The following is a 27,011-nucleotide window of genomic DNA, read 5'->3' as shown; positions in this document are numbered from 1 at the left end:
GCAACATTGTGACTATTGATTATGTGTGTATCTGATTTAGCATTAGTAGCAAATTTGATTGTTACTATTAAAGTAGAGATTATACTTTTTAACTAATATGAGTCTCTGACTGTTTTGAGGTTACCAGCGCAGTTTAATTTTATCCTTTTCTGCTATTCTTATGGGGTCTGCAGTTTTCCCCTTTTGTATTATTGCAGCAGGTATTCTTACCATAGGTGTTATCCAGGCGCTGAGATATTTATTTTTGTTTATTCGCACTGACAGGCAGTGGCAGACATGGACAGACAGCACCAGTGCAATTTAAATCAGGCACTGGTCGTGAGCCAATCAGAACTCGCTGACCGGCAGCCAATAAGGAGCCACCGCTGCTGGTCCGAGAGCTCTGATTGCCTCGCAACTGGCAGCGCTGTCTCTCCATGACTGCCTGACAGTTTGCCAGCTGTAATCAGCTGGTGGGCTGGCACCCAAATCAAAATTGCTGACACCCAAGCCCCCCTCAATGGCCCTGACTGGACCGGCCCACCTTGTGTGCATAACTGGTTGTAGGGGGAGAATCAGGCCACAGAGGTAGCTCGGGCACCATAGCGCTGCACCCCTTGCACCCACAGTATACAGTATATGCCACTGTTTGCATGCATGTTAGCAAACAATGAGGTCCTTTTCAGGATGAATAAAATGGGGTTATAGGCGAAGATAATGTAAAGAAATAAAGGCTGCAAGTGTATTTCAGGAAGTCACTGAGGAGTTCTGCAACCACCTAAAAACATTATAAAAACCCTTGGGTATTGGTTGTCATGATACAATGCAGTATGACTTTTGGACCAGTGGTGTTGCTATCTCCAGTGGTGCTGCTTTGCTATGTTCCAGCCAGTCTAATCCCATATTCTGTTTGGTAATCCTGCAAAACTGTATTAATTATGTGATCCAGCAGCTATGGGCTGCACCTGTAACTGTCTATCATAGTCCAACCTGCTCCACTTTTCAATCTGGGACAGATCATCATGTTATGTTTGTGCTTCCAAGTGTTGGTTCCTGTCTCCAGATTTCCTCTCTGGATCTCCAAGTTTCACATTGCCTCTCCTGGACAAACATTTGCCTGTCTTTTGGATACTTTACTTTAATCATCCTGATTGCCCCGACTACTTTTCCAAATTATCCATTACTCTGTCTACCTAATGGCAGATACACATTAGATGATATTCTCCATGAGCGATATTGTCAGTGTTTCCCCTTGAACTCCCAGGGCAAATGACTTTGGGCATACATACTGAATAATATCGTTAACAATATCATTCAGTGACGTCACCCTGCCACATCCCCGAACTTGCTGAATCTGACAATATCGTCAGCTTGTCCTGGAAGTTCAGGCAATGGAAGACATTGTTAATGATCCGTGGGAGTGTGCATCTTTAACGATATTGTGCATACACACTGGAGGTTCTGAATGATATGAACGATAATGATATTGTTATCGTCCATATAATTCACTTTTATTGTCTAGTGTGTATGAGCCTTTACTCTAACTCTGGGATATACCTGAACTCTAGGTAACTTGCTCTGAGTATATATTCTGTTAATTAACTGTCTCTCAACACTATCAAGCATTCCACTACATCTTAAAGAAAGAAAAAATAAAAACTTTTCAGAGTCTGTACGGTACCCACAATTTCTCTCAACCTGAGAGTCAGTTACTCCTCCTTATATTTTTCCTCTGAATAAGAAATCCTGATCCCCTATATACAGTACACTACCTTACACTCATGCCATCTACCAGAAGACTGGACTCTGACTCAGAAAGTAAATTACTGGAGGACTCAAGTTATTTTGTCAGGGGTTCTATATTTTGAAGCAGCATTTTCTAAGATGTCTCTAAAAAGAAAGGCAAAAGAAAAAATAAAAGGAGAGCATCTGGAATCCACTTTTTAGGTAGGGGGCACTGTCATGAAATGCTGCAGTACCATTGTCCCACTAGTGGTGCTACTTATTTATGTTTCAGCCAGTGTGAACCCATATTGTAGAGGTCCCCAAACACTGCTATTACAGTCCATGTTTTAGGGATATCCATGCTTGATCCCATATGGTTAAATCAAATTGACTGAGGTACTAATTAAGTCACCTGTGCCCATGTATGGATAGCCTTAAATGTGGACTATAATGGTGAGTTTGGCAACCTCTGCCATATTGTGTTTGGTAATCCTGCAAGCCTGTGTTAATTATCTTATCCAGCTGCTATGGGCTGCACCTGTGACTGTCCTATTTCAACCTGGCCTACTTTTCAATCTGGGCCATATCATCGTGTTATTTTTGTGATTCCAAGTGTTGGTTCCTGTTTTCTGACCACCTGTTTTGATCTCCAAGTTTGACATTGTCTCTCCTGGACAAATCTTTGCTTGTCTCTTGGATACTTTACTGTAGTCCTCCTGGTTATCCTGACTACTCTTCTGAATTATCCCTGTTACACTCAAGTTGGAAGAAAGAACTCCATTGTCTAGTTTTGCCTTTCTATGTTACTCCAACTCTGAACTATACTGTACCTGAATCTAGGTGACTTGCTCTGAGTATATTCTGCTAACCTGCATCAATGTTCGCACACTAGATATTCTACTAACCTGCATCAGTGTTCCTACACTGAATATCTGTCACACATATGGGGGTTAAGGTCCCCATTTCTGGGTCTGGTGGTTTTACATCACTGCCATCCATGGCTCTCCTGGCCACCTGGCACAATCCTGTAGTCTGTGCTACTTCATCTGCAGTCCTGGATGGCATTCCCTCCTGGCGATTTCCAGTACCTTGAAACATGGATACTGACATCTTGGATGGGATCACGTGACCAAGTTGTCCAACTGGATGCCAGCAAATATAGTCACATGATTTGCTCAGCCTATCAGCACTGTGGGCACCTTAAACTTGGAGTTGTGTTCTGACCTTTGCCAGTACAACATCTATTCCAGATATCAGTACCTTGGCTCCTAGTGTTTTTGCATTGTTACAGTCTACAGACCATTCCTCTGCTTCCAGCAGCCGGCAATACTTGAGTCAGCTCAAGTCTTCAGCATTATACAAAATTCTGCACTTGTTTCTGTTACAAGTTCCAACATTTCTAACAGCACTCTGTGTTTTTCTCAGCTACAAATCTCCAAGCAGTCCTATAATTTTCTGCACCGGTTTCAGGACCTTATTCAGACCCGCTCGCTAGATGTGTATGCTCGCTCAAACCATATGCAAATTCGGCTAAGTGACGGAAAGGCAAGTGATCGCATGGCAAGGCATAAGCACGCCCACTATGTCTTGGCGTGCGAACGACCTGTGTCTTAAGATGCCCACTTGCGCACATCATCTCAAGGAAGTGTATGCAGCCATCGGTACATCGAGCACCAACAGAAGCAAACGCAGCAATTGTGGTTGACTATACCCTACAGCAAGCACTGCGAGCACTTGTGAAATACAACCAAGTAACGTGCACTGTGACGCTGCCTCTTAATTATGCACGCCTCTGAAACGGTGTTTAGACGCTCTGGCATGCCTGCGTTTGCACCTCCATTCCCCCGTTTTTAGTGGCCAGCCCCTGTCACCACCCACAAATGGCTTCTCCTGTCACTCACTCTGCTGGGCAGTCTATACGTGGCCAGGGAACGCTTCCTGATCTCTCGCACTGGTTCACACATGCACACAATGTGAAAATCAGCCGGCTACTTCCTAGCGAGTGGGTCTGAATCATGCCCTCAGTCACCTGCATTGCTAGTGCAGCCTGTCCCTGATTCAGCTCCTGTTTCCTGTGATTACCAAGTATATTCAACTCCTGTTACCTGTGGTTACCAAGTGCGTCCTGCTTGTTATTTGCATCACAAATTGCACTTAGCTATTGGCTATTCTGCATTCACAAGTGTATACTGTATCAGTTTCAGTTTCCAGCTATCTGCATACAAGTGCTTTCTGCATCCATTCAGTCCGCATTCATCTCAATCATTCACCTTCTGAGCTCTTTTGCATTTCACTTCCAATCCAGCAGTACTCAGTATTGTTCAGCACTCTGGTATCCAGATATCTGTATTTGTGCATAAGTAGAAGCATTATAAAGGCATACTTGCCTACCCTCCCGATTCGGCCAGGAGCCTCCTGAAAATTGGGTGCCAATCCTGGCCCTCCGGAAAGGCAGGCAAGCCTCGACCCAACCGCCCCCCTCTCCCCCCGCAGCTACAATAGAAATCCCCATAGCGGGGTGGCCAGTGGTGCAATTCATGATCGCACAGTCACGCCTCATGCTCAGCCCCAATGCCGCATCATCGCCATGTCACGCCCCCTTTCTGCCACTACAAGCCCCCCTGCCAACAGATAAATTCAATTGTTGCTCCGTGTGGGCACAAATGCTATCGGTGCACAGATTTCTGCTCACACCCTCCTGTGGTGGGAAGCAGAAATAAGTGAAAAATCCTGGTTTTGGACACCACACTTACCAGGACTTTAGACGGACTGCTCGCAAGCTTTTCCAAATGCATCATGAGATCATCTTCAGTCAAGTGGCATACTCAGGGAAAGAGATGGTTCCAAACACCAAAAACCCTACCAGTGGACCTACAATATTTTTACAAGGATACAGGGGGTCATTCAGACCCGGTCGTTAGCGCTGATGCGCTCAGATCGGGTCGATGGCCCCCCACAGAGCATGCGCACGACGGCGACGGCGCCGTCCTGCGCATGCGTGAGACCCGCTACGACCGACAGCGCCGGTCGTAGCGGGTCTCGATCCAAAGGGGGCGAGCTGTCGATGTTGATTGACAGCTCGCCCCATTTGGAAGGCAGGCTGGGGGGGTGGCAGCCCAAACGGGGGTGTTCCCATGGGAATGCCTACCGTTTGGGGGCGGCCCCACTGACATCACTAGCGATGTCAGTGGAGAGCTTCTGGCTCAGACAGAGCCGAAAGCTCTCCGGGGCTCTCCCGGACTTACGACAAGGGAGACCCTACCCTAGGGTCTCGTCGTAAGCCCCGATGGTCGCGATGGTCTTGACCATCATGACCATCAGTTTAGGCGGTCGTAAGGCTGTGGGTTTTAACCCACAGCCTTACCACCGCAAAGGAGGACGTCTTGAAAATTCAAGATGTCCTCCCCTCATTCAGACCGACCGACCGCAGGCTCTGTGCGACCAGCTCTGAATGAGGTTCACAGTGTGGCAGCTCCTTGGACAGAGCTCTGCACTGTAAACAAGCAGATGGTCATATGAGGATCTGTGGTGCATAGCCAGCCACAGAAGTTCTTTCTTTGTGGTGCTCAAGTCACTGCTAATTTCTTAATCACCAGGCTCCGGCAACGTAAAGTAAGGGCCAAATGGCTACTGAAAGTGAATGGTTGGAAATGAAGTTGAAGTTTAATTGAAGTTTAAAGTACTAAGTTTAACTGGTGTATCACTTTGTTTTCATGGGTAAAACTTGTTGTGTACTGTCTAATGTTATGCTTTTTTGGGGGGACCACACACTAGTGTCAAGTTTTCTTGTGTGGTCACAGTGTAAGGTATTTTTGAATGGGGAGAGACTTAACTGTAGACTTCAGGTCCTCCTTTGTGGGGGCTCTGTATACTAAAGGGTAACGGTATTATTAACACTATACAGGCAAGGGCGTATGTACTTAATTCTTATTAGAGCTGTTCGATTTTGACTTGGTTCTTTTTACCAAATTAGTGCTAGTTCAGATTAGTTCTGATTTGGATCAGGGGTGGAAACGGACGTTCTCTCATAGACAAAGGAGAGTCATGTTTATGCAAGACCAGCCATTATACACATATACACCTTCTAGGAGGAATATATCTTGCCCCTGTGTTTTTCCCTGTTACTTGCTATCTGAGCAGCCAATCAGGAGCAGCACTGGTGAAATGTAGTGGGAGGAGTTAATCAGTTGGAGGAGAGACAGAAGTCATTTTTTTGAGCAAAATGGGTGGCTGAAAGTGGGCTGGAGATGAGATTTGGTTGGAAATGTAGAGGAGTGGATTGGGTGAGGGCTTTATATGTGAGTACGAGGAGTTTAAATTGGGTTTTGCTAACATTAATAGCAGTGGTAAAATCTATTAGTGCCATTATTGTGACCTTTTGATATATTTGCACTTTAAAATTTGTTTAAATTAATTTTTAAGTTGTAATGGAGAATATTGTAATTAGGGATGTGCGCCGTACCCCCGTTTTTTGGTTTTGGATCTGTATCTCCTTCGTGTTTTGGATCTGGATTTGGTTTTGCCAAAACTGCCCTTGCATGTTTTGGTTATTGATCTGTATTTTAAAGAGCAGGCAGGGTTAGGGAATCACTGATTGGGGCTGGCTTGAACCCTGACCTGTATAAGGAAGTTCCTGGGAGCACCTCAGAGCCAGAGTATAGGCTCCATTACCATACTCCAGCATTCCTGTGTATATCCAGACTATTGGTTCTGACCTTGGCTTGCTCGTGACTCTGATTCTGGCTTGTCAACTACGCTAAGTCTCCTGTACTCCTACTAGCCCACCAGCACCTGTATAGGGAAACCTAACCTGAGGGCCGCGACCTGTGCGTTGGATGCAGCCAAGTCCATACCTTCTTGGAGGGTCCCTGGTGAATACCACCAGCACCTTAGACTCCACACCTCATCAATAGGTCTAGCCAATTCCCTGAATATGGGTTGCATCCACAATCTGCCCAAGAGTTTGTGACAGAATACTCTGGCCATCAAAAATCATGGATGCTGCTGGTAACCAATCACCCCGAAACTTGCTCGAGAATCTACTTGCTAAGATAGAGAACAGGATCAAGCTCAGATTATGCAGTGTCTGCAGACCCTAATGCAACGAGTCAGTACCGTTCAGCCGGCACAGGTACAATCAGTCCCACCTCCTACGGTGGCTGTACAAGCTGCAAGTACTTCCACATCATTACGCATCCCGAATCCCATGAAGTATAATGGGGACTCAAAGGACTGTTGAAGATTCCTGAACCAGTGCTCAATTCAATTTGAGGTCCAAGCAGCAAATTTACCATCAGAAAGGATGAAGGTGGCCTACGTGATTTCATTGCTGTCTGGTCAGGCTCTGGCTTGGGCTTCTCCATTATGTAAGAGAAATGATCCTCTGGTTAACAACAGCACAGAGATCCTGAAGGTTTTCCGAAAGGTCTTCGATGAGCCCGGTTGAGTATCCTCTGCAGGATCAGCTATTCTACAGCTGAGACAAGGCAATCAGTATGCAGTACAGTATGCTGTGCAGTACCGACCCCTTGTCTCGGAATTAGGATGGAACAATGAAGCCTTAGTTGCCACATTCATGCAGGGTCTGTCCAATCAGATCAAAGATGTACTCGCTTCTAGGGAATTGCCAACTTCTCTGGATGACTTGATCTCCATGTGTATCCAGGTAGACCTTTGCCATAGGGAGAGAGCAAAAGAAAAGGAACAGTCTCGACGATTTACCTTTAAGCTCGATCCTCGTTTCACGGCACCAGTGGAACCTCCAGAAGAGCCCATGCAGGTTCGGAAATCTCGGCTTCCTGTCACGGAGAGAGAAAGTAGGTTTAAAAACAGACTTTGCTTATACTGTGGTGAGCCAGGTCATTTTTCTCCGGCTGTCCAAAACGTCCGGGAAACAGGAAGGCCTAATTGATCGAGGGGTGGTCAGATTAGGTACATTTCAACACCCATAAAAAAACGTGTAGTTCCCCAGTTCTCCATTGATGTGACCCTGGTCCTGGGAATGTCATCTGAAGTTGTTAGGGCTTTTCTGGACTCAGGTGCTGATGGCAACTTCATTATGACTAAAAAAGTTCAAGAGCTTGGAATTCCAATTATGCCACTTCAAACACCTCTCAGTGTCATCAGAGTAGATGAGAATAGACTTCCTACAGCGACCATCCACTCTCGGACGTCTGAGATTAAAATGCAAGTTGGGGCTCTCCATCAGGAATCGATAGCATTCTATATACTTCCATCAGCCGAGAGTCTTGTTATCCTGGGTTTTCCTTGGCTCCGCAAGCATTCTCCTGTGTTAGATTGGGAGGAACCTCAATTTCTGTCATGGGGCCCTCGATGCCATGGTTCCTGTTTGTCATCCATCAAACCTCTTCAGCGAGCCATTCGGAGTTCAGTCGTTTCTACGGAAGTTCAGCTTCCAGCTTCATACCGGTCCTTCCGAGATGTCTATAGTAAGAAAGCTGCTGAGACTCTTTCTGCTCAAAAGGGACTGGGATTGCGCTATTGACCTATTACCAGGGAAAGAGCCACCTCATGGGAGAATCTTCCCTCTTTCACTTCCCAATCAGTGTCTGAGTATATTCAGAAGAATCCGGAGCACGGGTTCATCAGGGAGTCCAAATCACCCACGGGTGCCGGTATATTCTTTGTCAAAAAGAAGGACGGAGGTCTGAGACCATGCATAGATTACCGGAGTCTGAATGCTATTACCATCAAAGACCAGTTTCCATTACCTATGATATCTGAACTTTTCAACTGAATTAAGGGATCCAAGATTTTTACCAAGCTAGATCTTCGCGGGGCCTACAATTTGATCAGAATTCAGTCAGGAGGTGAGTGGAAGACAGCCTTCAATACTTGTGTTGGTCATTTTGAGTACCTAGTCACGCCTTTTGGGTTAAGCAATGCTCCAGCTGTCTTCCAAAAATATATGAATCACATCTTCAGGGATTTGCTCTATAAATAAATGGATCGGGCAAAACTAGCTGCAATTACTAACTGGCCTCATCTTGTTGGGTTAAAGGCAATACAACGCTTCCTCGGATTCTGCAACTTCTATTGCCAGTTCATTAAAGACTACTCGACCATAGCAGCTCCAATCACTGCGCTTACCAAAAGAGGACAAGATACCCAGAGATGATCTCTTGCAGCTGAAGAAGCCTTTGTTCTTTTAAAACAGTGCTTTATGGCAGTACCTATTCTAAGACAACCTGACTGTGATCTGCCTTTCTTCTTGGAGGTGGACGCTTCCATAGTTGGAGTTGGGGCTCTACTGTCATATAAGAATGAGTGGGGCAAGTGGTACTCTTGTGGGTTCTTTTATGGTAAATTTTCTACTCCAGAGAAGAATTATGCAGTTGGGGATAAGGATTTGTTTGCTATTAAGCTGGCGTTGCAAGAGTGGAGATATCTGCTGGAGGGGTCAAAATTTCCGGTGACAGTTTATACAGATCACAAGAACCTCACTTATCTCAAAACTGCTCATTGTTTGAATTATCGCCAGTCCAGTTGGTCGCTGTTTTTTGACCGTTTTAACCTGGTTATTACCTATCATCCAGGTTTCAAGACTGTTAAAGCTGACGCTCTGTCTCGAGCATTCAATTCTGCCCAGGAAGACAAAGTAAAGGAAGACAAACTAATTTTAAATCCTGGGTGCTTTGTTGCAGTTACTAAGCTCAAGATGCCACCAGGGAAAACATTTGTAGCACCCGAACTCTGATCTAAGTTACTCCAGTGGGCTCATTCTTCACGTTTTTCAGGTCATGCAGGAGTGGATAAGATGTTAGAGCTGAAACTTAGGTGTTATTGGTGGCTGACTGTACGTTGTGATGTCAAGGACTTTGTGGCAGCTTGTACCATCTGTGCTCAGCATAAGGTGCCCCCTCAACTTCCTTCAGGGACTTTATGTCCACTTTCAGTACCTGATCGTCCTTGGTCCCATATATCCATGGACTTTATAACAGACCTACCCTCCTGCCAGGGATTCAATACAATCTGGGTAGTGGTGGACAGGTTCTCCAAGGTCGCTCACTTTGTCCCATTAAAAGGGTTACCGTTGGCTCCGAAGTTGCCTAATGCATTTATAAATGAAATCTTCAAGCTACATGGGATTCCCAAAGACATTGTTTCAGTTCGTGGGGTACAGTTTACTTCCAGGTTCTGGAGATCGTTATGTAAATGCTTTAATAACTTCAATTTTTCATCCGCATACCATCCTTAGAGTAATGGTCAAACAGAATGCGTAAATCAAGATTTAGAGAAATTCATTTGGAGATATGTCGCAGCTAATCAAGACGATTGGGTTTCCTTGTTACCATGGGCTGAATTTGCTCACAATAATTTGTACCATGAGTCATCAGGGTACTCTCCATTCTTCGTTCAGTATGGGCTACATCCCGTTATACCAAAAGTACTTGCTCTTCAGTCAGTATCTCTCCCAGCTATGGGTGGCACAGCGAGTTGGTTCTTCAGGATTTGGAGGGAGGTGAAAAAGAATTTGTGTAAAGCCTCTTCCAGGTATAAGCGGGTGACAGACAAGAAAAGAAGGAGTCCTGTACTGAACCCCGGTGATAAAGTCTGGTTATCCACTAAGCACTTGCGATTAAAGGTTCCCACCATGAAGTTTGCTCCCAGGTTCATTGACCCCTTCCAGATTCCTCAGGTCATCAATCCAGTGGCAGTTAATTTAAAACTTCCTGCTACTCTCAGGGTTCCCAACGTATTCCATTCCTCTCTTCTGAAACCATTGGTGCTTAATCGATATTCGAAACAGTGCAACCCTCCCACTGCAATTCCAGTGGATCACCAAGAGGAGTATGAAGTCAAACAGATTTTAGATTCCAGAATGTCCCGAGGTGCAGTTCAATTCCTGGTGGATTGGTAGGGATATGGGCCTGAAGAACATTGTTGGATTAAGGTTTCGGATATTCATGCACCTCAACTCCTTCAAAAGGTCCATCAGAAGTTCCCTAACAAGCCCTTTGTGGGGTGTTTGGTACCCACCTCTAGAGGGGGGATAATGTCACAGTGTACCGGACACCGGTCGTCACTTACCGGGTCCGGCAGCACTGGCTCCCTGATGTCCAGCAGGCGGGGAGATCCCAGCACCCGCTGCCGATGACGTCCTCCCCTGCTGCCTGTCTAGTCCTTCGGCAAGCAGGGAGATCCCAGCGCCTGCTGCCGCGGGCTTCCCTTGTAAAATGTGCAGACAGTCACGGCTCCCCCTAGGGGTGCGCCTGCCATACTGCAAGTAGTTTAAAGAACAGGCAGGATTAGGGAATCGCTGATTGGGGCTGGCTTGAACCCTGACCTATATAAGGAAGTTCCTGGGAGCACCTCAGTGCCAGAGTATAGTTTCCATTACCATACTTCATCGTTCCTGTGTATATCCTGACTATTGGTTCTGACCTTGGTTCTGCATTGATTATCTGGTTCTGACCTCGGCTTCTCCCTGCGACCCATTTACTCCTCCTCCCTGGTACCGTCTCATCTTTTTGGTTCTGATCCGGCTTGTCAACAATGCTAAGTCTCCTGTACTCCTACTTGCTCACCAGCACCTGTATAGGGAAACCTAACCTGAGGACTGCGACCTGTGTGTCAGACGTAGCCAAGTCCATACCTTCTTGCGAGGGTCCCTGGTGAATATTGCCAGCACATTAGCCTCCACACCTCAGGAATAGGTCTAGCCAATTCCTTGAATATGGGTTGCATCCACAATCCGCCCGAGAGATTGTGACACAAGGTTCCCGTCTGTGCTGAAAACTCTTTCTGAGTACACACTGGAGGGCAGCTCAAGTAAAGCAAAATCTGTTTGTGCAAGGGTCTCCAAATTGCCTTTTTTTCATTTCAGTAGTCAAATGGACTGTCTGACATGCCTATTTGGATGCTATTATTAAAATAGTCCTCAACCATTCTTTGAATGGTGACCATATCAGATGGAGTCACGGTAGAGGTCTCATTAATGGTAGGCAATTATTTTAGACCTGACCAGATGTCAAAAATTGACTCATCTGCATCACCAGTGAGTCTTTGGGAAAGTTTATTTTTTTTCTGGCAGATGCACTTAATGGAGAAACTGAAGGCAGAGCCATTACTGCATCACAATCCGCTTCTGATGACAATTTCCTTACCAACAGCTCTTTGCATCTCTTCAGATCTGTGGAGTTCATTCAGACCCGCTTGCTAAGATACATACTCTCGCTACTGCCAGTGGAATGCAGTGTGTATGCGCATATCTTAGCGAAAGTTCACAATGCATTTGCTCACTGCGCATAGACAGCCCAGCAGAGTGAGTGACAGGGGAAGCTGTTTGTAGGTGGTAACAGGGGCTGGACATTAAAAAGAGAGGAGTGGAGCTGCAAACACAGGTTTGCCTGAGCATCTCAACTGCATTTTAGAGGTGTGCATAATTAAAAGACAGCATCATAGTATATGTCACCTGGTTTGTTTTTACACTGAAGTGCTCACAGTGCTTGCAGCAGGGTATGGTCAACCTCAAGCGCTGCAATAGCATCCAATGTTACCTGATATACCAATGGTTGCATACACTTCCTGGACATGACGTGCACAAGTGGGCATCTTAACACAGGCTGGTGGGTGTCTGCATACACAATGTGATCGCTCTCCAAGAAATACTGGGCGTGCTAATGCATTGCTGTGCAGTAGCACTGCCTATGCAATTTGCATACACATTGTGTGAGCGATTGCATCTAGCGAGCGGCTCTGAATCAGGCCCTGTGTTCATTGGGAAGAAAGACATGACATATGACTTAAACCTATGCTCAAGCACAGTTGACAAAATGTATTGCTCTGATTGGAAGATCCTGGTGAAGCAACTAAGGCACTTGATCTACAAGTCCGACATACTTATCGAAATCGCTTCATTTCAGTTTCTCAGGCTGCTTTCCCAACAGTCTAATGAGGGGAATTACATGACTCAAGCTGGCAGTGTCTGAACTCACTTCACAGGTGGCTACTTTGAAGCATTTTAGCACTCTGCACAACATGGAAAGTATTTTCAACTGAGTTTGAGTAAGGGACATTGGACCTCATTCAGAGTTGGTCGAAGCGGCCGCATGGTCGTACGCCACCGATGTTCGCTATACTGCTCATGCATAAAGTTTGCAATGTGCGTGCGCAATCTAGCCGCTACGATCAGAAATTTCTCTCTCCTTGAACACAGCCAGGTCGGTAGTTTGAGTGACAGATGGAGGCGATTGTGGGTGGTAACAGGGGAAGGTGCTTGAAAACGGGGGAGTGGAGATCCGAACGCAGGCGTGCCTCATTATGCGAATGGCGTTTTATGGGAGTGCATAAGGATTATGGGAGTGCATAATTAACAAAGTAGCGTCATGACACATGTGACATGGGAGGATTTTACACTGACATGATCGTAGAGCTTAAGAGAGGGTATGGTCAACCTTAAGCTCTACGACCAGTGCCGATGGTTCCCGATGGTCTCGATTAATCCTTATATGCCCAGAGATGATGTGCAAAGCGTATGAGAAGGGGGCGTATTTTTTTGTCTTCCGACCGCTTCCTCCCCTTGGTCGGCCAACTACCGATCCGAACTTAGGGACGCAACTTGCGAGGGAATCATTTGAATATCCGGACCCTTTTTCCGTACGACCGTGCGGCCGCTTCGACCGACTCTGAATGAGGTCCATTATCCTTCCTCTTCCTATGTCATATTTCATTGTGTAGCTTTAAATGGCTTTTTGCTGTTTCTCCATCCTCTGAAGCATATAAAGGGTGGATATCCACCTTGTAACTACCTCTTGCTTCAGCTGGTGACAGGGAAAATTCAACATTTCTTGCAGGTACTGAATTTTCTACATGCACCTGCTGAAGGGAGAAAATACCCAGACATTTTGCGCGCCAAAGAGAGCATCTCCTACACGACCCTGTCATTTAAAAAAAAAATTGCACCACCAAGTTAATAGTGTGAGCAAAACATGGTACATGTTGGAATTCACCCAGCTGTAATGCTCTTACAATATTGGTGGCATTGTCAGAAATTACAAATCCCGAGGAGAGTTCAAGTGAGGTAGCCATTTGGCAATGACTTCCCTGAGTTTTTCTAAGAGGTTGTCAACAGTATGTCTCTTAGTGAAATTGGTGATACACAGAGTAGCCTGCCTCTGAATGAGCTGCTTTTTCTTAGATGCTGCTGCTGCTGTTGGTGCAACTGAAGGCAATACACCCACCCAGTGGGCTGTTACAGTCATGTAAGCTTGCATTTGCTCTGTTCCACTTGTCCACATATCTGTTGTTAAGAGAAAAGTGAGTGCAACGGCATTTTGGAGGACACTAATTAAGTATCTTTAATGTCCCTGTGCAGGCTGGGAATTGTTTTCCTAATGAAGTGGAACCTAGATGGGATTTGGTAGCGGGGACACAGCACCTCAAATAACTGTCTAAAATCCACTGCACTAATGGCAGATATCGGACGCACATATAATACTAACATAGATGTTATGGCATCAGTAATCCACTGTGCAACTGGGTGACTGCTTTCATACTTTCTTCCCTTTGCAAAGGATCATTTAACAGTCAATTGTTTTTTTTAACTACTACTAGTAGTCTTCCTGGTGCTCAAGGATTCTTCTGAGGAATCCAGGATAGGCGAGGACTGAGTTAGCCTTATCAAATTGAATGCAGGACTACTTCTGATCATGAGGATATTGTTGATAAAGGTGTTGGTGGCGAAGATGACCGGTGCTTGGATCTAGCAGAGAGCAGTGAGCTAGCTGACACTGGACTGCTTTTTGTTAATTTTTTCACCAAAGTTTCTGAATTTTGCTAACACTTTTGATGGATGCACTATAGATGACATAACAGGGAGGAGGTTACTAGTTGGTTAAAGTCCCTACCTCTATTTACTCTGGCATGATAATGGGTACAGATGGCTTGATAAACTGTCATCCGGATTTGGGTAGAAATGATTCCACACATAAGAAGTGGATTATTTTGTCTTATGCCCAGGCAGGACAATGGGCTTTCCCTTATCATGTTTCCACTGGTGCCTGATTTACACAAACAACATCCTCATCAACAACATCCTCATCATCAACATCCTTATTAGTGTCAGCTACACCAATATCCTCCCCATCCTGGTGCACTTCCACAGAAACATCCTCGATTTCTATGTCAGCATGTTGACTTGTGCTGCTCATCACCACATTTGCAGAGGACGAACAAGTGGTGGAAGGAGGCTCCTCTTTTAGTACAGTTTTGGAAAGCCCAGGCTCAAACATGGCACATTTCTGAGCACACTGTTGGTTCCTATGCATAACGATGGTCATCTTTTTGAAACATCTACATGGAGAAGGACTTACATCATCATAAAAGGCAGAACCATCATTCATAAATAAAGGTCAAGGCCTTAGGCTTTCCTTGCCACTTCGTGTTGTGAGAGGCCTATTGCCAATTTTATGTCTTTCTGCAGTTAACTTTTCCTTTGATTTGTTTTTCTTTACCACTGTAAAAGATTGCTTCTTTGATTTTAGACTCCCTGAATTAAGCCCTATATGCCCTTGGGCATCGGCTTTAGTAGATTATGTAGATGCACTAGTATCATCATGACTGGTGGCACTAGCAGCAGCTCCAGCACTAGTATGTGGTTCCTGCTCTCCTCTCAACTGATTGTTCTCCATATTAACAAACACACACATCAATTTGTACCAATTTTAAACATTACATTGTAGTATCAATGACTTACAGCGTCACAATATTTTTTATGAATACACTGCACTACCACTTACAGTGACTCGCAATACATGTTGAATATTACACTGCGTTTCCACTTACAGTGTCACAATATTTTTTAAAAATACACTGCATTTCCACTTACAGTGTCACAATATTCTTTTTGAATACACTGCGTTTCCACTTAAAGTGTCACAATATTTTTATGAATACACTAAGTTTCCACTTACAGTGTCACAATATTTTTTATGAATACACTGCGCTACCACTTACAGTGTCACAATACGTGTATGAATTTTACATTAATGGATGGTCAGAGCACCCCTGGATGGACACAGCAGCCCCTTCTCTTAATGGAGACAGCAGCCCCTGCCACTGGATGGACACAGAAACCCTTGGATAGATACAGCAGCCCCTTCCCTGGATGGACAGAGCAGCCCCTGGATGGACACAAGAGTCCCTGTCCTGGATGGACACAGCAACCCCTGGATGGACACAACAACTCCTGCCCTGGATAGACACAGCAGCCACTGCCCCTGGATGGACACAGCAACTCCTGGATGGACACAGCAGCCCCTGCCCTGGATGGACACAGGAGCCCCTGGATGGACAAAGCAGCCACTGACCCTGGATGGACACAAAAACAACTGGATGGACACAGCAGCCCCTGCCCTGGATGGACACAGCAGCCCTTTGATGGACACAGCAGCCACTGCCCCTGGATGGACACAGAAACCCCAGGATGGACACAGCAGCCACTGCCCCTGGGTGTACACAGAAACCCCTGATGGACAAAGCAGCCCCTGTCCTGGACAGACACAGCAGCCCCTGGATGGACACAGTCTCCCTCTGCTCACTACACTCTCCAAAGCCGGAGTGAAATGGCACTGATGATCAGGTACCTTTATAGTATCCAAAACCCGCGAGAATCTGACAGCAGGCGGATGATGTTTTGCCTCGTTTTGGGATTGGAGTCAGATGGGAAAAACCTGAGCCAGACTTGGATCCTGGCCCGGATAGTGATGTTTGGGTGGGTCCAGTTCTCAAGGAACCGGACCCACCCATCTTTAATTTTAATTAATAGTTTAAATACACTAATTATACACCAGTACCTCCTGCTAGATGGATAATATTAGAATTTATGGAAACAGTAATATCAAATATTAAATGTCAAGATCTATTGATTTCACTTATATCATATAACATATTTACATGATCCACCATAACAAATGTTAAATTCAGTATTTTAAATACATGATATTGCTATAAACTGTAAATGGCAACATTTACACTACCTACAAACAATGGCCCCCATTTACTAAAATTTACCAAAATGAGTGATACATTTCACTGTGTATGATAAATGGTGCTCCAGCCAATCAGCTCCCAACAGTCATTTTTCTAATAGTTGACAGTTGGGAGCTGATTGGCCGAAGCACCATTATCATACACAGTGAAATTTATCACTCGTTTTGGTGATAAAACTCATTAGTAAATGAGGCCCAATATCTCCCAAACATTTGGGAGGTGTACTGAGAACTTTGAAGGCACGTGCAACAAAAAGGGCTGTGGTCACGTGTTACACTACTGTTGTGTGTCATATTGGGAGCGTGGCTGCATGTCACTCCCCCATTGCACATCATGCTGCTAGTGAGCCCAATGCTTCCTGAACTGCTGGGCTGTCCCCAGCTTCTCTCTTTACTGTCCTGCACATGACATCCAATCCAGGTATGCAGATCTTGAATAATAACATTTATCAAAAAATTTTAGATCTGTTGAATAATTACATGGAAGCAGATGCAGACAGGTTAAAAGCTGTTTCCATTCTCTGAAAACATTTGAAGTGAATAACAGAGACAAATGTTCACATGTTGCAATCATAGATATCTGGCCTCATTATGTAATAATCTAATATAGTAGTGTACTTACAATCTACACAAGATGGAGTTGCTCTTGTTGTTCCTGCTACTTGTCCTGGGAAACACGAGCACTTTACTGTTTGAGACCTTTCTTCTATTTTGTTCTTATTACAGCATTTGTGGAGTGCCACAACTTCACATGTTCCCGTTCTGACATTTTGAGCTGAGGAAGCAAGACATTATTCAGTTTAGAGTTGCTCAACATTTATAATAAAAATTGATCAAAATCTATTGTCTCCACCTCCACCCATTGGGCCAGATTCAGACATGGATGGAAATAAAAGCACCCACTGTTTTAATTTTGCACAAGCTTTTGAGATGCACTGCGCATGTGTCAAGGTGGTTATCACCAAGGGACGCATATTCGAATTACATGGAGATTCATGCAATTCCGATGGTCTTTACTAAGCATTGACTGGATGGGTGGCTATCAGTGGCGGGCATGTCAGCGGGTATGTTGGGGTAGAAAGATGCAAGTCCACTGGCTCCGGCGGCCATGTACCATCGTACACTCTAAGCAGCCACAAGGTTGCTCTATCTCAGATTATATGGATGGTGTCCGATCGATGGTGAGACTATTTGCATACACCATCGGCTTAGGGATGCACCCTGTGGGTTCTTTGTAGGAAGTTCATTAGCTGCGGAATTAGCTCTAGCGGCTGCAACAAAAGTCACAGTGGCTGCAACGCCTTCCACCTGTGAATCAGAAATTGTCTCCAATACTCTTTATATGACACTACAAAGTTAGAACCCTTTTATTACAAAAATAATATTTCTGCAGCACATTTCTCTTATGCTGTAGGAAAGACACGTAAGTAGCAAAAACTGGATGATATGCCAAAAAATAGATGTTTGTTTACTGTAGATAGGATTTGAAATTCTTTATGTCGTATTAAATGACACTAACACATTACAATTAAAACAGATTTCTTTTTTTGTTTTCTAATTTAAAAAAGAATATATTTGTACAATTCTCCCTGCTGGTTTAAATAAATGTTTGTATTATATATGTACAGTGGTGGATTTTACCTAAGGGCTATGAGGCTGCAGCCCCCTCCAGTAAAATCCTCCACTTCAGTGAACCAGTGCAGCCTGTGACTGCACTGACTACACTGTGACTGAAGGTGGCTTTGTATTGGAAGCACCACCTGCCAGTCATGCACAGGACAGGCAGCCACATGGGGAGGTGTCTCCTCCCCCTTGGACTGCCAGTCCAGGCTGCCATAAGCAGAGAGCGGCTTCCAGTGGAAGCCCCTTCTCTGCCTTTCAGGCAGCCCTACAGGGCTTCTCAGGCTGCTACCAATGCAGCCCCAAAAAGCTGGTCCAGTCTTATGCGCATGCACGGCGCTACTGCGGTTCATTCGCATGTGCAAGTCCCGGTGCCTGACATTAATTGTACAGGCGCCAGGACCAGAAGCAGCGGCAGAACTCCCTGAGGTAAGAGAGCTGCTGCTGTATATGTATTTGCCTGTTTCACTGTACTGGGATACTTAACCTAACTGCATATACTGTACTGAAGCTGTTGGACAGACTTAAAATATATATAAACTTTGAGCAAATCCTTAACCCATTGTGTACATCCTTTGGCATCTTTCTTGCTTGTCAGGGAACCCATTTCAATTGCAGATACAGATGTGTCCTCCTTTTACATCTATCTTCAAAACAGCGCGATATGCCTGGCATGAGTGAGCCGCCAGGTCCCATGCATCTCTACTAGCATCTTTTTGCCAATAATGTGTCTTAGTCGAAATGCAATGTGACTAGGACGCACTAGGAGGCTGCGCTGATTAATTTGAAATGTAACACTTATATATCTGTGTGAGACAGAGTCTGTATACGGAACTTGTTGTGGAAAAATGCCCCGGCCACTGCATCGTAGCTCTTCGTTTGCTGATTCAGAGACAGTCGCACACAGATATACAAGTATCGCATATCAAATTAATCAGCACTGTCTCCTGGTCCATCCTAATTACATCACGTTGTGACTTAGACACATTTTCGGCAAAAAAAAAATAGATGACCAGTGCGTGCTGAGTCGCATGGGACCTGGCGCGCCGAGCGGGGCTTTTTGGCGGAACTGCAGCAAAGATGTGTGAGGAGGACATTTGTTAGTGATTTTTTTTGCTCATGCCAAGTGCTCAATGCAATCCAGCACACATAAGCTAATTAGGCATATACATAATATATGATTCCTAACATTTTCTAATTTGCTAGATCATTGGTTCCCAACCTGGTGGAATGCCTGTCTTTTGAATAATGTTTGTATTCAAATGACTGTTCTAATATTTACATATCGACCGTGGAATAATGCAAAACGTAAATCTTACCTATTTATTTTACTTTCCAATTAAAATACAGTAATATGAGAGTGGTTTAATAAGTGAGTTAACAAGACCTCTGACGTGTGTAATGTTCTCTATTTCATCCTGATTTCCCTCCAGGCCAGAGCATGTAGACCACTGCTTCCTCTCACAACCATTAGATTGCGCCTTATATCAGTTATACTGTCCCAACATCACTTGTAAGATGGCAGGGCTGGCAGAAACATGGTCAAACATTGAGGTGCGTAGTGTGATCAGATATTTGCGTCTAAAGGGCACATCAGCAACTGAAATTCATTGCCAACTTGTCGAGATGTACGGTGATAATGTCATGTCATAAAAACAGGTTTGGGTTTTGTGCACTGCCTTTGATAACGGCAGAACAGATGTTCAAGCTGTGCAGCCGATAAAGCACATCCACCACAACAATGACAATTTGTGCTTCATTGAAGGTCTGATTCAAGAGGACAGATGCATTCAAATTAATGATATTGCTGACAGACTGAACATCATAGTGGGTACTGCAATTTGTTGAAAATGACCTGGGTTGCTGTGGACAGGTGTCGTATTGCTGCACGATAATGCCAGACAAAACTCAGTCAACCTCATGCATGAGTTGTTATGGCACTACCATTGGGAGGTACCAAACCATCCTCCCTATAGCCCTGACCTGGCACAGAGTGATTTCCATCTCTTTGGACCATTAAAGAAGCACCTGGGTGGAAGGCGATTTGCAACTGATGGTGAAGTTCAGCAAGTCATCATGTCCTAGCTTCAGACACTTGACACTGAGTTCTTCTATGACAGGATAGATGCCTTGGTGTACCATTGGAAGGAATGAATGCTTAGACAAGTATGGGGACAATGTGGAAAAATAATCTATACCAAGGCTATACTATTGATTATATGTGCAAGTTGAATACATTTACACAATGAGAGGTATTGTTACCTTATTAATTACACCACCCTCGAATTTTGTATACCACACACAAATGTGTCCCAACACAATGGTTGTTGATTATCTTATTATATAAGTAGGCCATAGTGTCTCAATTGCATTTATTGATTTCCCTTATGGTCAACTATTTTAATAGTAATAGTAAACTATTCTTTTTATTATATATTTTTTTTACAATAGTACATTCGGCTTACTGTATTTTGCATTTAAACATTCATACCATATTTGTGTACCATTTAAGTATTAAAACACATAGAAATCTTCATTGGTTTTATGATCCTACTGGGTTCTGTTTTTTGGATATGCATTTGCATATGGGGACACAATGCTACACTGTTCTGCTATATCCAATCATGTTACAGTTATCTTGACTGCAAAGTCTGGCCTTATGTCAATTTTATTTCTTGCCTGTACTCACTATGTGCACATGCTGAAGGTGCAAGTGCAAAAAATGGGCGTGACCTTGAGTAACAAGAGCATGGTCATGCATCCCGGGTGTATCTGCATGATATTTCTGCGTTTCTCATCACTCTGGGGGCATCCCTCATAGAGTCAGTCACGCTGCTGTGACTCACTCAGCGGTGCAGCTAGTGGCACTGGCGGTAAGGTGGTAGGGGGTATGGCCTACTGGCTACTATTAATTAATTATATTGATGAGTGTCTTTTAATGCAAAAAATTATACAATTTGTTTTAAATATACATACAATCATTTAAAACATTGATGAGCTCTATGGAAAAATATAATTTTGAAACCACATTACATTCTCAAAAAAAGCACATATGTGAGTATTCCAACTCATATGGCATGCATTTTTAGAATACAGCTCCACACTAAACTTGTATAGAATCTTTTTAGAACAACCAGTTCTTATTAAAAGTTGGTATAATCCATATGGATTCAAATAGTCTGGTGGATTACATTTTCTAAAAGGTTCCAACTATCCCAGCACACCGGAAAGAATGTAAGTATAGATACAGAGCCTCATTTACTCCAATGCCAGCACTTACCCTCTACCTCCCCCCTGGGTTCCAGTTCTGTGTAGCAGCAATTATATTTAGCCTGCATCTGGAAGTCTTTCTTTGTCCTGCTGTATTCGCCCAAAGGAGGGTAGGGAATGCGTGGCTCCAATGTGGCGGCTTGTTAGGAGGTCAGATGGTAGGACAAGTGGTCACTGCCACCTAACCTCCACATTGGAGCTGTGTACTCCCTCCCCTCAATCAGACGAATACAGCAGGACAAAGAGACACTTCCCAATGAAACCCCTCCCTTAAAGTCTTGGGTACTTATGTAATAGCCTACAAGATTCAGGCTCTGGCAAGAATTTGGTGAGTTTGCCTATAGTTTTAAAGTGGTAATCATATAAAAGGCAAAACAAGGTTTTAAATGATTGCCACCTTAAAAATATGGTCAGACTCACTGGAATATCGCCACAGCCTGCACCTCTCAGGCTACTACATAAGCCCCCCTCCCTTTTTTATAAGCAACAGATTATGTTAATAACTATGCAGCAGAAGAAAAAGTACAATCTTTTCATTAAAATTTATAAATGAAATAAAAACAAAATGTGCACAGTAGGTGTACTTGCTCACATACTGCTAGAAGCAATTAATACTTAAGTGTGAATATGTGTGGTCTACAAGTGTACATTGTGTTCTGTTGAGTTATTTATTTGTTTGTTTGTTTTTCAATATTTCTCATCACAAGTTGTTTGGTTCTATTGACTTCAATCATTTTAGTTTTCATTGTTAAGTGTAAATCACAAACTCACATTTTACATAATGGAAACAAAAAAATGTTTTCCAAAAACAGTTTATCTACAATTACATGTGGAGAACCAGTTTCTTAATTAAAAAAAAATAAAATAACTATTTAATTGCTAACAAATAATTAAAAAAAATCACTTGGGAAATGTATCCATTCCAAAATGTGTAGAAATATAACTTCTAAAACCACTTCATATAATAGAGTTGTAAAATTTTCCTAACTGGAAAGAGCAATATAAGGAATATTTTGAGAGCTTGTCTGGAAAATCGAGAAATGAGACATTTTCCTACATGCCAAATGGGATGTAGTTATGTGACCGACAGCCACAATCCCGATGCCAGAATGCCGGCTACAGATTTATGACAGACGTCGAAATACTGACACCTGTCATAATCTCGACGCTAGAATCCAGGATGACATGGGAACAAACAAGGTAAGTCCAGGAACCCATCCTCTTACCCGTAGGGGGAAGGGTTAGGTCAGGGGGCTCCCGGTGGGACTTAGGGTTAGGTACCCCCCAAAAGGATTAGGCTAGGGGAAAGGGGGTTAAGGGTTAGGTGCACCCATGGGGAGGTTAGGGTTAGGAACCCCCCGGGAGGGTTAGGTTTAGGGAGCGCGGAGGGGGTTAAGGTTTAGGCACCCCTGGGAGAAGGTTAGGGTTAGGCACTAGCGGGGGAGGATAGGGTTAAGTGGGGAGGTTAGGGTTAGGCACCCCTAAAGGAGGGTTAGGGGGGGAGAGGGGAGTGTTAGCGTTACTTACTTCCGCTGTCGGGATTTCCTCCTTTTGGCCTCACGTTGTCAGGATTTGAACCAGTGGCTAAACAGCTGCCGGTTTTACAATCCCATTCCATGCCAAATGGCTGTTACACTGCTACACAGCAAATGGCCACCATTCTACTACACAGCAAATGACCACTATTATCCTACACAGAAAATGGCCACCATTTTCTTACACATAAAATAAACACCATTCTCCTACACACAAATGGCCGCCATTCTCCAGTACAGATAATGGTCCCCTTTCTCCTGCACAGCAAATGTCTGCCATTCCCCTGCACAGCAAATGGCAGCATTCTCCTACACAGCAAATGGCCAACATTCTCCTACACAGCAAATGGCCAACATTCTCCTACACAGCAAATGGCAGCATTCTCCTACACAGCAAATGGCCAACATTCTCCTACACAGCAAATGGCCAACATTCTCCTACACAGCAAATGGCCAGCATTGGCATATATAGCAAATAGACAGAATTCTACACAGTCTAATATACACAAGTATGTTGACAGAAATATGGACATACCAAAGACAAGCCAGTGGACAGCAACATGTCACCGCTGTTAATAAGGATTCTGCTGCAGACAAGTGGCTACCTGATTTTATCCTATATGGTCTTCCATGTAATGCAAGCTGGCAAGGACACAACCTTCTATTTGTGGAATTATTCCTGCTGTAGGTATACTGTACATTTATCACCTGGGATTTCATCATCTTTGAACCCAGATGGATTTCAAGTTCCAGAATAACTTTTGATATGGGTGTAATCTTGATTATATTTTTAAACTCTCCCCACACACAACAGTCTAATTGGGTATACTAAGGCGCACCATCAGTCTCCCACAGGAAACAAAATACACGCATCGGCCCCCACAGGAATAAACACTCACAAATTGGCCCCACATAGGAAAAGATTAGACTTTGGCCCCCACAGAAAAACAAACACACACATTGCCCCCCACAGAAAAAAATTAAATACAGTGGCCCCCACAGAACAAACACAAACTATTGGGCACCACAGAAATAAATCTAAAACAAATTGGTCCCCAATTAAAGAAAACATACAAACAAATTGGCCCCCATAGAACAAAAAAAATTGGTTGGCCCGCAGAGACAAAAAAACCTCATCACATTAGTCTCCACAGAGAAAAACAAAATCACATTGGACCCCACAGAAAAAAATAAAATAACCAGTTGAGAAGGCTAACTGTCCAGTTGAGAAGGCTAACTGTCCCTGTCCTGTCCCTCATCGGCTGGGGTAGCTCAGTTACACTCAGTGACTGAGCACACAGTGCAGAGCTGGGAGCAGTGTGCAGGTGGGCGTGCAAAACGGCTAGGCGTGCAAGAACCTCCCAGCCAAGAACTGCCCAGGCCAGGCCAGCAGTACAAGTAAAGTCAGCTTTGACTTTTCTGACCTCGTGGCACACTTGACAACTGCTCACGGCACACTAGTGTGCCACGACCCAGTGGTTGAAAAATGCTGCCCTAGAGTAATAACATCCAGCACATTATGGTAGACTCAGCAAAATACTAATCTGCATATTTTAGGAAGAAAGATTACTTTTTTACATTTATATATGTTGTCTTGTTATGTGTTTTGATGTCTAATTATCTATTTTTTACTTAAATTAACCAGGTGTGGTTATGTGAGTTCTCTCAATTATGAAAAACACAGGATATATTTATAGTGCAGTTCTTTTAGTTAATGGAGTCATATATGTTAAGAACATACTTACCTACTCTCTAGGAAACCCAAAACCCCCAGAAGAGTGGGTGGTCCTCCTTTATCACACCCACTTCCTAATGAAGGGGGAAGGATGGTGAGAATAATGTCACGAATCACGGGTTCAATGGGGAGGGGCCAATAGGATGTGATTCTTTGAAAATTGCGTCATTTTGGCCCTGACCCCTCTCAATAGACCCAAAATGTTCTGCATTATGTGATCAGCAACCAGTTGTATTTCCCCTCCCAGATTTTCACAGAGAGGAGACTCTAAAAGTCGACAACTATGGTTAAGAGATATATGTTGTTGTGATGGTGTTATTTTCTTATGGTTTCATGACTACATCCCGTTATAAGTGATGGGAAACTGTGATAATCACTGGAAGAAGTCCAAGCCCAACTGCCTAGTCTCTTCCCAGAGTACAGTCGACAGTGCAGCACAAACCTTTACCAATCCTCAGAACATATGGCTCTCATTTGGAGCTCAGCATGGTGTGTAGGGTACCCTGATATAACTGTAGGGACTTTTTTTTCTCTCTTAACCCTCTCTTTCTGTCTCTCCCCCTATGTTTTATCTCTATCTTTCCACATTTTGTCTATCTATCCCCCTTGTCTGTTAATTTCTGTGCTCTCTCCCCATCATCTCTCTCTCTCTTTTCCCTTTTTGTTGTCTGTACCCACTGCTTTCTGTCTGTCCACTTCTTCAAAGCACACTGCACAGAAAAAGGGCAGGCTGTTGAGAGGGAAGGGGAGTCCTGACTGTGAGTTGCAGACACAGAGTTCTGGCTGTTGGGCAGTAATTTTGTTTGTGGATTATGGAGGACTGAGGGCAGACAGTTGTTGTGGTTGGTCCTGTGTGTGAATTGGGTGGACAGGGGGAAGGCTGTTGTGGAGGACATTTGTGTATGCACTGCAGTACAATGTGCTGGCTGTTGTTGGGGGAGTTGTGTATGTGCATTAGGGAGGACAGCTGTTGCTGGGGATCCTTTTTGTCTGGGAGGCAGAGATGTAATTGAGATGAAGCCTGTTCTGCATGCTCAGTACTTTGGATCCCACCATACGCTGCATGACTCCTTTTAATTTACTGTGCTTTGACTCCTTAGTCTTTTTCTCCCAAGGCATTCCTTTCTCATAGGTGGCAAATGCATGGAGCTGTCATAAGGGGGCATGCAAGTGTATAGTGCCCACTGCACTTGTGCTAGATGTACACTATACACATTAATTTAATAATTAAAATAGGCACACCTCATTAACACAGTGGATTTGTTTAGGCTTATTTTCATAATATATTTTAATTGTATAAAATGTATCTGCATTTAGAAAGCCTTTAGAAATATTTAGTACTGTATATAAGATCATTATTATTACTGCTTTTCAAAAGACTCTCAGATCAGAACAAATACAGCAGGGAAGGAATTTGTTGTGGTTTGCAGAGTTCAGTGAGCTCTGATTGGCTTGAAAAGTATACAGACTTTGAAGGCCAGCTACACACTTGTACTACCAGCAATTGTGCTGATAGAAGGGGCATTTTCCCTTCACCCTGCTCCAAAGGAAATGACGGGACACACTAAAAAGATTTAACAAATGATGGAACGATCACTGTTCCAGCCTCACATGCCATATTGTGTGATTGGCCAAGCAGCATGGCCAATCACACAATATCGCATGCAACCCGTGGGAGCATGCAGTTGGGCATACACATTGATTTGTCATTCCAATTTGCCAAAGTTGCCCAAATCGGGCTTATATCATGCAAGTGAGTACCCACCTTTAGTGTCGTATGCAAATGCCATGGTCAAATGGATACTGTTTATACCAGCAAACACACATTTTCATATTTAAAATATTTAATTTTGGAATGTTAAATTCAGACTCCTGATGCATCTGAATTAATATGACGACTGGCAATAGACAGCCGTAATTGTTTAATTGCAGATACCCAATGGGGTACAATTACACCAAAACTGTAATGGTATCTCTTGGGTCCTGTGTTTTTGCCTTAAAGGAATTGAAGGATTATACAAATGAACAGTTGCTCTATAATTTAAGTTAATTATGTACAGTATAAATGTAACACCTGCTCAACTGTATTTATCTTCTGGGATGGGTGATAGGATTATGTATCTGGGTCAGTTTCTG

The 27,011-nt window shown here is 43.9% G+C and overlaps 1 protein-coding gene across 2 annotated transcripts in view; it reads right to left on the bottom strand.

Moving 5' to 3' along the window:
• TAFA2 (TAFA chemokine like family member 2) overlaps window positions 1-27,011 on the bottom strand; it is a 351,512-nt gene that overhangs the window by 33,278 nt on the left and 291,223 nt on the right. For both annotated transcript variants that reach the window (XM_088478132.1, XM_088478131.1), the window contains one exon: window positions 17,338-17,490. In XM_088478132.1, coding sequence (XP_088334258.1) covers window positions 17,338-17,490 — 153 coding nt within the window. The remainder of the gene's footprint in view (window positions 1-17,337; window positions 17,491-27,011) is intronic.

This window comes from Taudactylus pleione, unplaced genomic scaffold (assembly GCF_031769625.1).
Source record: "Taudactylus pleione unplaced genomic scaffold, aTauple2 ptg000207l, whole genome shotgun sequence".
In the NCBI taxonomy this organism is placed as follows: Eukaryota; Metazoa; Chordata; class Amphibia; order Anura; family Myobatrachidae; genus Taudactylus; species Taudactylus pleione.
This window is presented reverse-complemented; position numbering and strand designations above follow the sequence as displayed.